Source organism: Serinus canaria, chromosome 1 (genome assembly GCF_022539315.1).
Source record: "Serinus canaria isolate serCan28SL12 chromosome 1, serCan2020, whole genome shotgun sequence".
Lineage (NCBI taxonomy): Eukaryota > Metazoa > Chordata > Aves > Passeriformes > Fringillidae > Serinus > Serinus canaria.
In genome coordinates this window covers 21,231,113-21,244,065 of record NC_066313.1, presented here as the reverse complement: position 1 = coordinate 21,244,065, position 12,953 = coordinate 21,231,113, and the positions used below count along the sequence as shown (strand labels likewise).

Below are 12,953 nucleotides of genomic sequence, written 5' to 3'. Positions count from 1 at the left end.
GGCTTTTCGCAGTCGGTTTGTTCGGTTGGCAGGGGCTTTTCCTTCCCTTTAGCGAGGCACGCTTGCCCATATTCACAGAATCATAGAATGTAAAAGAGTTGGAATAAAGGCCCTTAATGACCATCTAATCCCAACCCCCCTGCTGTGGACACGGACACCTCTCACGAGACCAGGTCCCCTCTTTCAGTTTGTACCCATTTCCCCCTTGTCCTATCACTACAGTTTCCGATGGGCCCCATCTGGCTTCTCTTCAGGCTGCCTTCACATACCGGTTGCTATGAGGTTTCCATCTTCTGGATAGCACCCAACTCTCTCAACTTGTCTTTGTAGGGGAGGTGCTCCAGTCCTGTTGTATTTCATACAGCTGCTGTCAGCCCCTGCCCTTGAGCATGTCCACTGTTCCCCCCAGTTTGGTGCCCTAGACACGTTTAGTAGCAATGCACTTCCTCCAGTAATTGCACTTATGCAATTACTCATAAAGATGTTAAACTGGACACATTCTAGAATGCATCCTTGCTGTGTTCCACTTGTAACTGCCATGCAACTGGCGTATGATCCACTGACTTCTATGCTCTGAGCTCAATGGTTTAACCAGTTTTTACTGATCTACTAGTGCACCTGTCTGGACTGCAACGTTCTAGTTTTGGACACTTCCAAAAATACTGCCTTTGTAGTGTCAGGGTTGTGGCGAGACACCAGACCAGACACAAGACAAAGTAGAGGAAGAAAATGGAGAACATACTGCTGAAAGACCAGGGAGATGCACAAGGTAAAATCCTTTTCCATGGAAGCTAATACTCAACATAAGTTCTGTAAACAACAGCTGCAGAATAGGCATAGCTTTACCACATGACAGGAGCCTTAAGTAAAGCTTACAGACTGCAAACAACTAAAGACACTTCAATTCAAAACTGAAATGAGCTCTACTGTACCTATATGCTGCCAGGCCCACCCACCACTCATCACTGAGGGGGAAAGAAAGCGCGATCTTTTGTGTCCCTGGCCTGAGAAAGTGCAGCTCCTCACTTTGCAGCTCAGTTGGTTCCTTAAGAACCTGGCAAAAAAAAGTCCAGTAATGTGTTAAAGACACCTGCTTTCCCAAAGCCTGTTTCCATTAAGGCACATAAATCCAAGTTTTACTGTTTAGGGAGAGGACTTGATTTTATTTACTGTTTTGTCACAGGGGCATTGTCACACTCAAGAATCAAACTGTAGTATTGGCTCCTGCAAATGGCTGACCAAAATGCAGGAGTTATTCCGGTATCTGAAGCACTTCTGAATAAAACCAAGACGTGTCCAGAGGTAAAACTGGTTCTTCGGGAGAAGATGGTACCTAATGTTCCATGCACACACATCCAGTTTGTTTGTACAAATTGATTAAGTGGACATATTTAAGTGATCAGTAAAAGACTTCCTAGCACTGTAAGGGGTTGTAATGAAGTTTAAGGGGTTTTGTGCTGAGGAGGGACTGAAAGCAGAACTGCACTTTTTTACATAATTGAGGTTATTTGCAGAGGCTCTTCAGTCAAGGGCCCTGAAAATTACAGCCTTGATGAGACTGATGTTTCTGGAAGATCCTGGTTTAAAGATTCTACAGAAAGGCCATTCCTGAAGTGTTCACTTTCACCATCTGTATAGCTACTGCTCCATTTCTACGATCATGCATCTCTTGGGCTGGTTTGCCCTGCAGCATTTTGGAACTAGAGATAAAATATTAACAGAATTACAGGTTTGATCACTAAGATGAAGAAGCTAGAGAGCCACATTTACTGCATTCATTACATGCTCCTCTTCCTACGTATGCTGAAAACAGATCTTGTCTCATGTCTAGTGTGTTACAAGAAATTGCAGAGTGAAAGAAAGTGGTATTTCTAGTTCTTTTGCACTGTCAGAGTGGTTTAGAAAATAACTTTCCTTTCTTGAGGTTTAAATGCTTAATCCAAGTACCTCTGACAACTGCATAACCACACTTGGCCACATTAAGACATGGCAAAAACTTAGCGTCAGGGTTTGACACAGGCACTTCATAGCTTCAGACTAAGTTCTCCTGTATGAGTGCTTCTATTGATGGCTGTCCTTTTGTCCAGTTCTGCCTTGTAACTGGACAGTTTCAAGTGCTCTTAGACAGACACAGCTGCTGTGGGAAGCAGTTCCCCTAAAGTGTACAGGACACATCAGTGTTGTGCTTCAGCTGCCAGGGTAGAGCCAATACAGATCATGGATGGTGTGCCTCAGATCTGCCATTTCATCCACGTGGAGCTGCAGAAATTCATGCTGGATCTCAAAACCGAAGGTAGATGCAGCACAGTGTGCAGGACAGGGCTCCTCTAGATGTCAGTCTTTTATTCCACACTGTTTCAAGCCAACACTCCTGGAAAAGAAGTTCCCATAAAAGATGTGTTCTTTCCTTCATCCTTGTGGAACAGGGACAACTCAATATCTGCAAGCAAGGCATGCTATCCTGTTGCACCTACTGAACAAAGGACACAGAAGAGTTACAAAAGTAAAATATACAAGATGTCAAACACACCTTCACAGATAACAGGCTGGCTATCTCCACTCTGCATGGCCTTAGAGCAGGTAGGTTGTACAGGATGCAGTTTTTGGCCCCTGCTATCCTAACCCTAACCCAGCTGAGAGAAGTAAATCTCCATGTATCGTACAGTTCAACTGTTAGGCAATACAGTTTGCCTAATGTTAGGGCTGTAGTTTTTCTTTCCTAGATTAAATGCCTCTTTATTAATGATATTACTATACTGTCTCTAGTATCCTAAATATAGCAGAGGTTAGGCATGGGAGTAGTAGATTTTTGAACATTTCAGAGCAGGGAGAGGAAATGCTGTATTAAAAGTTCCCTTCTCTATGGAGGTTACCTACTTTTTTTCTCCTTAGCACAATCATGTAGGTTTTCTGAAACAGTTTTATAATAACCTGGATTAATTCACACTGCAAACTTCCTGAACTAATGAACCTAATAAAGAAAAAAAAAAAGCTTTATAAATACTAATTTATTCAAAAATACCATATAGTAACTTGGGTTATTTGCAACAAAAACCCCAAACCTGTTTTTGGTACCTTTTGTTCCTGATGAGCCAAGCAGATCAGCAGGTTTTTTCAGCTGGCCTCTACAGTGGGCAGGTTTCCAGTAACATGGGCTACAAAACACCTGAGCAAGTGAACCCCCGAGAACTCCACAGCACTGTGGAAAGAGAGGCATCGATGTTCAGTGCCACATATTGATGTATCTTGAGTAATAAAGACAAACAGCCATTGGCTGTGCTCAGTTACATGCCTCAGAATACACCTTGGGAAAAGCCTGCACTTTGGCTATGTAATCCAACAATTGCCACTCTTACTGTTACCAGAACTCCACATAAAATAGGAAAGCCAGCTACCATGCAGCACAGGAATTGCTGCCCTGCTTTGAGAAAGGCCAAAGGAAGAAGCACACTTGGAAACAAACATTACTCAGTTGCAGAGAAGGGGGAAAGAAGGGAAAGGACATTTCCCTATCAGTAGCCCACCCTCTATCCTTGGGGCACAGAGGGGCTGCCTCCAGACCATACAGACTTGTGTTGGGTATCTTGCCCTGCTGAACTCACCAGAAACACAACAGCAGCAGTGGAGAGGAACTTTACCTGACCAGGAACAGCTGAGGAAAGCATCCCTGAGTGCTCTCCTTTACAAACTCCTGGATCTCCAGTACATTCTTTAATAATAATCCCCTGGAAGCTCGGTCAATTTTTGTTAACACCATCTGCATGGATCCAGAAATGGAGTATTCAGAGAAGAAAGAAAGATTATTTTGCTGTTAAGCTGGAATATCTGTAAGAGTCCTAGACCGTCTTACAAAGCAGTCTGAAAGCTCTGGTCATATCTAGGGGAAAAAACAGTCTAACACAGTTCACCAATACTATGGGCCTGCATAAGGAGTGCACCTTTTCAAGCTGCTTAAGCTGAGCACTGAAAAAAAGATATCTATTCAATGAACCACATAAAAACCCCTCTTAAATGCCATTTGTCTCCCTCAACACCTATTTTATTAACAATAAAGGGTTACTGCTTAGGTACCAAATTGCATAAGCTCAGGTGGAGGGTACCTTTCTAGACTGCATGTACCTTATAACCAACCCAAGAACAAAGCATTACCTACCACATAAGGAATCCCAAACTCTTCCAGCATCTCTACTGCAATATGATCTGTTTTCTGGAGTCCAACTACACCATCAACTAATAGAAAAGTCCTCTTCAAGCTGCCAGAAATACAAGCGACAGTAATTGTCACCATTATTTCATGCCTGCTCTGCTACTTCCAAATTCATAAGCAAAAACAAGTAACATGGGACCTAGGGATAGGAAGAGCTAAGAAAAGCCATGCATAGAAACAGAAGGTCAGCATGGAGCAGCACCTCAATCTTTCCTGCTATTTTGACCTGTCTGAGCATGAATGAATGACGAGGCAGAAGCTTCCAGGGAAATGATGTCAGAACTAATGGATGGAAGCAGCTACCCTCTGCATTTTCGCCCCTTATTACATGACACTGTATAGGGGTGTCTGTCTGGCTTTCCCTGTGCTGAGGTACAGGTAGGTCCCTTACTTGTGCCGTTCCTGCAGATAGGCCTCCACCATCTCAACAAAGTCCTGCGGGGCACGATAGCCGTATCCTGGCATATCCACCAGAGTAAAGTACTTCCCTACTTTGAAGAAATTCATCTTCTTGGTGTGGCCCTGAAGAGAGGATTGGAGGCAAGATGAAGCACAGGGGTGGTTTCTAAAAAACCTGCTTTAAAGCAGTGTACTAGGAGGTGCTCTGCAAAATATCTCTATACCAGACCCCTGCCCCCCCAGATTGCTTTAAACTGCCCAGTCTCCTACCCGTGTGGCAATCCTACATTGCTCTAATCATAAAATGGACTAAAAATACCTTAATGGGTCTCTAAGCTTGGTTCTTCTCAAAGGCCTTTACAGCACACCTGCTCAGGTAGTGCAGCTCCTTCATCTGTCCCAAGAGCTAGGCTGGGCTCCTTCTGCCCCTTCCTGGGCTAGAGCAAGGCCAGCGTCAGCCATGAGGATGGCTACCAGAGCTGTCACCTTCTGTCATTTCAGGCTGCTTAAGAGCTTGTTCCCTCCCACCATTCTCAGCCCTATCCTCTGGACTGGTACCAGCTTATGACCCAAAGAGAAGGAAGTTTAAAAACGTCACTCACCGGAGTTTTTGACACTCTAACTTCCACTTCTGGAGCCAGTGAAAACAAGGCCCGGATTAAAGATGATTTCCCCACATTGCTTCGGCCGATGAAGCACACCTGCAGGGGGAGAGGCAGAGAAGGCACATCTACACCTGCCCACCTCTCGCTGCAGCCAGACCTGGTCACTCCCCAGCCACGGACATGTCAGGCTGCCGAGCTGCACAACGGGTAACAACAACAACAACTAAACGATTTGTTAAAAAGCAGCACTAAGTGCCCCACACTTTGCGCAGCGCTCTGGCAGAGCTGCACAACCACTCCACCATCCCTTTGCCCCCGCAGCTGAGCCCAGCCCGGGGTGGCCCGGGCGGGGGGAAGGTGCCGCCCCGGCACGGTACCGGCCGAGGAGTGCGAGGGCAGCGCTCGCCTGACCTCGGGCAGGGCCGGCGGCGGGGTATGGTCCATGCGCACGGCGGAGCTCACGTAGTCGATGGGGTGCCCGCGGTCGGACCTGAAGAGCGCCTCGGCGCGCTGCAGGGCGGTCAGCCCGGGCTGGAAGAGGCGGAACGGCGCCGTGTCGGTGCCGGGCGCCAGGTAGCGCTCCAGCTTCTGCAGCGGGAACACGATCCCGGTGCGGCGGCTCCGCTCCAGCCGCAGCACATGGGACAGAGCGGCCAGCGGCGGAGAGCCCCGGCCCACAGCACCACCCGCCCGGGGCAGCAGCATCCCAGCAGCTGCAGGCGGGACGCGGCCCGCCCCGGAAGGCGGCGGGCGGGACAACGGAGCGGTGCCGCGGCTGCCCCCAGCAGGCCGGGGACTGTCAGGGCCCGCTACGGCGTGTGCGCTCGCCTTCCGCATCCACCTCAAGAGCCGCAGGTGCTGCCCAGGCCTGGCTGTTTGTAGAATCACAGAATATGCTGAGTTGGAAGGGCACATAAGGATCAAGTCCAACTCCTGGTCCTGCACAGCACCGTCTCCAAATCACACCGTGTGCCTGAGAGTGTTGTCCAAACACTTCCTGAACTCTGCCAGGCTTGGTGCTGTGACCACTTTCCTGGGGAGCCTGTGCCCAGGAACCACCCACCTTTCCTGGGGAGCCTGTTCCCAGGGTGCCCAACCACCCTCTGGGGGAAGAACCTGTTCCTGATATCCAACCTAAACCTCCCCGGACACAGCTTCAGGCCACTCCCTCGGGTTCTGTCACTGGTAGCACAGAGAAGAGATCAGTGCCTGCCCCTCCTCTCACCCTCCCAAGGAAGCTGTAACTGCAGTGAGGTCTGTCCTCAGTCTCCTCCAGGCTGAACAGCCCAAGTGACCTCAGCCACTCCTCATACAGCTTCCCCTCAAGGCCCTTCTCCATCCTCATTACCCTCCTTTGGACACTCTCTAACAGCTTTATACCCTCCTTATGTTGTGACACAATATTCCAGGTGAGGCCGCCCCAGCTCAGAGCAGAGTGGGACAATTGCCTTCCCTTACTGGCTGTGATGCCAGACCCGATGCCCCCAGGGTTGGCCCTTCTGGCTCCAGGGCACTGCTGGCTCAGGTTCAACTTTCCATCAACCAGGACCACCAGGTCCCTTTCCATGGTGCTGCTTTCTAACTCATTCCCCAGTCTGTCCATGCATCCAGGGTTGCCCCATCCAAGGTACAGAGTCTGGCATTTTACCTTGTTGAACTTGATATGCTTGGCGATTGCCCAGTCCTTTAATTTATCGAGGTCTCTCTGCAGGGTGTCTGCCTTTGAGCAAGTCAACAGCTCCTCCCAGTTTTGTATCATCTTTTCAGATCAGTGTCTTCTTATGTTTGTTCTCAGGCCAAACCCAGCCACACTGTCAGGCTGCTGAGGGCTCTGTGTGCTGATGCCCTATTTGGCCAGGGAGGAGGGCAAAGCAGGCCTGTCCTATAGCACTGTCCACCTCTCAGCTGCAGACACCAGTTTTCCAAGTGCTCTTCTGATAAGTAAAAAAATTCAGTTGTTCCAGGGAAAAAAAAAACCAAAAACCAACCAACAAAACTTTTTCAAGGACAACTGTGTAGAGGTCAGTTTTATTTTGAAAAAAACAAGCCCAAAGCAACCATAAAACTGTTGTCACCTGTGTTCACATTATAGTAAGAAGTCCCCTGAAGTTTTACTACTTAATTGATATGTATCAGAGTGCTGTTTTCCTATAAAAAAATACACATAAAGCTTTTTACATTGTTCTTTTTCATGACTACAGTTCATAGGGCTGTAAAACCACATAAATAAATGTATGTCCTTGAAACATTTCATCTTCAAAGTACTGTTATTTTAACACCTTCAAATGAAAGTAAACTTCATCAGTGTCTTCATAAAAGTGAAAATAACCTGATGTTCAACCTTACACCCAGGCCAGCCTGGTCATCTTGTGGAACACTGCCTTTCCTTTGAGACAGAGAACTCTTTTTCTTCTGTATTCACAGCCCTCTGTTTCAAGCCCTGTAAGTCTGGATGGTTTCACTATTACAATGAATAGATTCAAGGACAGGAAGGACCGTTGGCAGATAACAGAGGCTATATCCTACTTTCTTTGTATTGAGCTCAGTTACAAAGCTATAGGGAGAGAACTTTGATCCCTTAAGAATCCCTTAAGGGCAGCCAACAACATGCATGTTTCTCAGAAATAGTTTTGAATATTTTCTAGGAAGACAAACTTCTACTGAAATCTATAAGCTGCTTCTCAAATTTATGATCAGTGAAAGTTCTTAACAGTGAGAGGTTAATAGGGTAAGCCTAGGGAAAAAACCCTGTATTCTACCTCAGTCCTGTAAATTAGGTCCTCTTAAAACCTGCTTTGTTTTACAGCAAAACAGAGCTCAAATGTGCATAGCTGAGGATAGATAGCAATCACTGGCTGCTACATGCATACTTAGAAGAGTGCTCCCAAATTAATCTACAGATGACTTTTATTTATACAGGACTGGCCTCTCTCCTGGCAGTGCCTATGGCACAAATACTTATAAATGCAGAAAAAAAAAAGGCTAAACTTTCAAGAATTACTTCAGGAACACTGCTAATCCTTTTTTGGGGGGTACTAAAGCAGCAGCTTAATTGAATTGAAATCTGTGGTGAATCTATTAACAGAAAAAATCACTGGCCTGAGAAAGACATGTTCATAACCACACCAGCAGGTAAATTTCCTCATTTCTGTGCCAAATTGTGACACATGAAGCAGAACAAGTTCTTTCAGGTACTTTTACCTCAGAGTCCCACACAGCTCAGCTGTAGGCAGCAGACTTGCCTGCTTCAAAGCAACCTGCAATAGTTACCCCTGCCAGGCACATGTTCTGCAGCACATTACACCCAGAACAGCTGGCCAGATGCAGAAGGGAAGGCAGCAGAGAAACTAATCAGCCCATTTAACACCATATCTGCTGGTGTGATGATGAGAACAGAGGTGCCCAGTACACTGGCCAGGGTCTTAGCCACTAATTAAGTATCTTTTTAATGTGACTACATAGGTAGAAGGAACAAATTAAGGTGGTATAGGACCTTTTAAATACTTCTAATTTTAGCAGAGAGTATCCAGTAAAACCACATCTAAAACCTGGAGACAGGAACTGTACATTTCAGTAGAAGGTTATTTACGTTTTTCTTGGACCAAACTGCAATCTAGATTCTCTGGGGCAGACTGTATGGAGATGGAAAATGGCAGGTTAACTGTGGACAGAGCTGGTAAATTACCAACATTTAAGCCTGCTTTGTATCTCCCCTGAAAGACTGCTTTTTATTGTGCATGTTATTACCAAACATCAGGCGTTCACATTGACATTGCCCATGGCTCATGTCTGTGGCAGCAGATGTCTCTTTTCAGCTGCTGGTTATGTAGTTCAAGTGTTAGGGAATTGCTACAAAAGTAATTTAGTCCACATTAAAAACTCTGACAATCATTCCTCTGGAGTTTGAAAGAGGGATCTATAATCATTGACACTGACCTAAATCCCAAACAATAGTCAAGAGCACAGAGCTGGAAGGAAGTGGCAACTCCATTTGACTTGTCTGATCTGATCTTGTCTATCCCAGCATTGTGAGACAGGTCAAACCATCATTCCTTTCAGATATCTGTCAGAGAAGAGTAGCTGTGAGACCAGCTGGAGGCTGAGTTCTGAGAGAGCTGTGATGTGCGTTTGGGACAGTTGGTTTTGGTCCTGTGAACCAAAACCAGCCGAGTTCCAGAGTTTCATTTCCCTCAGGAGAAATGTGGACCAAATTTTGTCACCAGGAAGCATGCTGGAAAGGACAAGGTGAACACATCAGCCTGCCTTTCTTTTGTGACATTAACAGCACTACTGACTGTGCCTGAGTCTGTTCTTCCCCTTAAAGTACATCTTATCTTTTCACTTGGAAGGTGGTTTAGGAACTAGAGTTACTAGGATATGGACTTTTAAAGGCCAAATTATTTGTATAAAATGCTAAGAAGCTTTACATTTTCCTCTAAGCAAACTATGCAATTGGGGGCAGGGTGAAATGTCTCTAGTCCCAAGAAGGAAATCAAGGCCACAGATGTCTCAAGGGCTGGATATTCTGAGACGTTAACAAAAAATAGTTAAAAAATTAAAATATTCATTATACACATTAGTGGAAAACGCTTTTTAAAAGGTTCTATAGTAAAGTAATGAAAGAGAGAGTCATTATTATTCATGTGGCAGCTAACACTGCTAGCCACAGCTGAAGAGTCGTTTCCACTGGTTTTACAGAACTGAAATTCTCTTTTCAATATCTGTGTTAAATTTGTTGTGTATTTTTTTTCTCCTGGACCCAAAGTTATAACATCAGTACTAGGAGAAAACCCAATTAACATCTCTGAAAGTGTTGTGGTGTTGTGAGGCTCCCCAGGACGAGGTGAGAGATGAGAATTTTATTCCAAGTTCTCAGAAGGCTGATTTATTATTTTATGATATGATATGATATGATATGATATGATATGATATGATATGATATCATATCATATCATATCATATCATATCATATCATATCATATCATATCATATCATATCTATAATATAATAAGAAATTATGTACTAAAACTATACTAGAGAAAGAGAAAGGAGACATTAGAAGGCTAGACAAGAATGATATTAAAAACCTGTGACAGACTCAGAGAGTCTGACACAGCTGGATGTGATTGGTCATTAAGAAAACAATTCACATGGAACCAATGAAAGACTCACTTACCACATTCCAAAGCAACAAAACACAAGGAGAAGCAATCGGATACATTATTTTTACATTTTTTTCTGAGGCTTCTCAACTTCCCAGGAGAAGAAATGCTGGTGAAGGGATTTTTCAGAAAATATCGCAGTGACAGCGAAAGTTAAATATTTTGGGGTTTTTGACTGTTAAGTGAAAAGAAAAAGAACTATTCAAGGTGAGTGCTGTTGCTTGCTTTGAGCAGGAGATGGAGAAGAAAGCACAGCTATAACATGGGTCTAACAAAGCCCTTGTAGCAGCAGCAGCAGCAGGAGGCCAATCTTTGCAAAACTCTGCTTTCTCAGGGGTTGAACCAGTAATGACTGTAAGGAGCTTGCTCTGGAATGTCCAGGACAGCAGCTAAAACCATAAACATTTGTTGTGTCTGTTATGGGGGCTGCAAGGGGAGGCTAGGTCACTCTCCTGGAGGTGTGATGTACATCCAGAGCCAGAAACAGCATAAAGGAAACAGAATGTCATGGTGATTGTGAGCTATGAATTCAACTAAAACACGGTCTCAGAACACAAAAGCCTTCTGAGCTGAGACCAAAACAATCTAACAGCGAAGGACACTTGAAACCAGCTCCAGAGCTATGCTGGAGGTGGTTGGAGAACCACCAAGTCTAGCAGCACAGCTGCTAGGATCCACTGCCTGGGACACAGCAGTGGATTTCTTGAAAAAATACTGCCATGTTGTCTGGCTCCAGTTTGAGTGTCAGACTGAGAGTTTGTGCTTTGAAAACCAAAAACCTCCTACCAGTCTTCCCCCTGCTAAATCACCCACAGACAACCTTTCCAATGTCCACAGTCAAGCAGTAAGTTTCTGTGTTGTGGACAGACTGTAATCCAGACTCAAACCTCAAAAGGCTAATTAAAGAAATACCAACATGATTTTCCAGCTATCACTTTGAATATCAGATATGAGCAAAAAGCTTCAGACCCAAAACCATTAGGCCTTTCCCCGAAATAACCGGTCTAGGTGGCCTCTCATACTGCAGGAAATTCTCCCCATTTATCAGTTTTCCTGCCTTAGTTTCTGAAATGACCCTACATTTTCCAAGTGCCTGGATCTCTTGCTCCTGATTAAACTACCAGTGATTAGGAACCTAAAGTCTTCTGATTTTCATGTCTTAGACCCTTATTTCATGCTTCCTCTGCCAGGTAGTTCTGAACTACCTTACCCACGGACTGTGTGGTTGAAACTAGGGTATGTCTCACACCACAGGGGATCTGCATGTGATCTTTGCATCTTGGACCTGCCTTGAAACATGAGTAATGATTGTTGCACTTCACTGCTAAACTACATGGTGCTGGAGCAGAAGCTGTGTTGAGGAATTTTTTTCAAGAGATTTTGCTTTTAATATGTTGAGCATACTTAAAGTGGTTAACTAAAAATATCCTTCCCCTAATTCAATGATAAAATTCTTATTTGAGTGTTAAACATTTTATGTTATTTAAAATAGGTGTTTGCTTGAAATACACAGAGTTTCCACACAGGCTGGAAACTGAGCTTTATCTGAACTATACAAATATGTTGTGTAAATCAAAGATGGATTGTAGTGAAATGTGGAGATAATAATCTGAATATTCATGATAGTTAGGACCGGTAAACCTAGGAGCTTAAATATTACTTTAATATTAATAGCAAGAGTGGCCAGCCCATAGATTGGGTGCTGTTGTGTGTCCAGAGCAGGGCAGCAAAGCTGCTGAAGGCTCTGGAGAATAAGTCATGTGAGGCTGAGGAAGCTGGAGTTGTTTAGCCTGGAGAAGAAAACACTTGGGGGTGACCTTATCACTCTCTTTAAGTATGTGAAAGGAGGTTGTAGCCAGGTGGGTATTGGCCTCTTCTCCCAGGCAACAAGCCACAGGACAAGAGGACATAGCCTCAAGCTGTGCCGGGGGAGGTTCAGGTTGGACATCACAAAGAATTTCTTCACAGAAAGACATTGAATTGGACTGTCCAGGGAGGTGGTGGAGTCACTGTCCCTGGAGGTGTTGAAGAAACCACTGGACATGGCAGTCAGTGCCATGGTGTAGCTGACAAGGTGTTGATCAGTCACAGGTTGGACTCAATGATGTTGGAGGTCTTTTCCAACCTAATTGGTTCCATGATTCTGTGCTATTAACTGTAACAGCCATATTACAACAAGGATTATGAGGCTGACCCAAATCCCCACAGACACCAACATAGGAGGATGTGAAGATGATCATGTAGCAACCACTTGGTAATGGAACAGAGAGCCAGTGAAGAGTGAGAGGATCCCAGACCCTAATATTTCTAGGAGTCCAGACTGTCATGTGGAGGGATGGGGAATCAGATTGTAAGGATATAATTGCCCAGGGGTGTCTTTGTTCCTGGTCCCTCTTTTGAGATCCCTAGCTTGAGCTGCCAGATGTCATAATTGATCTGTGCCAATAATCCTGCCAAACGCAGATGAGAACCTTGTGTTAAAAATTTTGTTAACAGCAAGATCCAAGAAAAATATGAAAAATCACACTGGTCAGGCTTTGTGAAAGTTCTGCCGTAGACTTTTTCTTCTCCACTAACACT

At 44.9% G+C, this 12,953-nt stretch overlaps 1 protein-coding gene across 3 annotated transcripts; it reads right to left on the bottom strand.

Annotated features, from left to right (window-relative positions):
* Positions 1–1,134: 1,134 nt before the first annotated feature.
* GTPBP8 (GTP binding protein 8 (putative)) lies at positions 1,135–6,063 on the bottom strand. 3 transcript variants are annotated; one of them, XM_018908107.3, is made up of 7 exons: positions 5,623–6,063; positions 5,209–5,307; positions 4,599–4,729; positions 4,154–4,253; positions 3,639–3,757; positions 3,076–3,199; positions 1,135–2,473 (listed from the first exon to the last, which is right to left on the bottom strand). In XM_018908107.3, the coding sequence occupies exons 1-6, from the start codon at positions 6,046–6,048 to the stop codon at positions 3,115–3,117; spliced, it is 960 nt and encodes a 319-aa protein (XP_018763652.3). In that variant the 5' UTR covers positions 6,049–6,063; the 3' UTR covers positions 1,135–2,473; positions 3,076–3,114. The 3 variants fall into 3 exon arrangements, with proteins under 3 accessions (XP_018763652.3, XP_018763653.3, XP_018763654.3); XM_018908108.3 differs by having other exon boundaries at positions 1,135–2,470; XM_018908109.3 differs by having other exon boundaries at positions 1,135–2,371.
* Between the last annotated feature and the right edge of the window lie 6,890 nt (positions 6,064–12,953).

Coding starts and splice junctions, on each gene's coding strand:
- GTPBP8 (XM_018908107.3), bottom strand. CDS start 6,048: ATGCGGAAGGCGAGCGCACACGCCGTAGCGGGCCCTGACAGTCCCCGG. Junction 5,308..5,622: donor CGCCGCCGGCCCTGCCCGAG/GTCAGGCGAGCG, acceptor CTCCCCCTGCAG/GTGTGCTTCATCGGCCGAAG. Junction 4,254..4,598: donor TATCTGCAGGAACGGCACAA/GTAAGGGACCTA, acceptor TATTTCTGGCAG/CTTGAAGAGGACTTTTCTAT.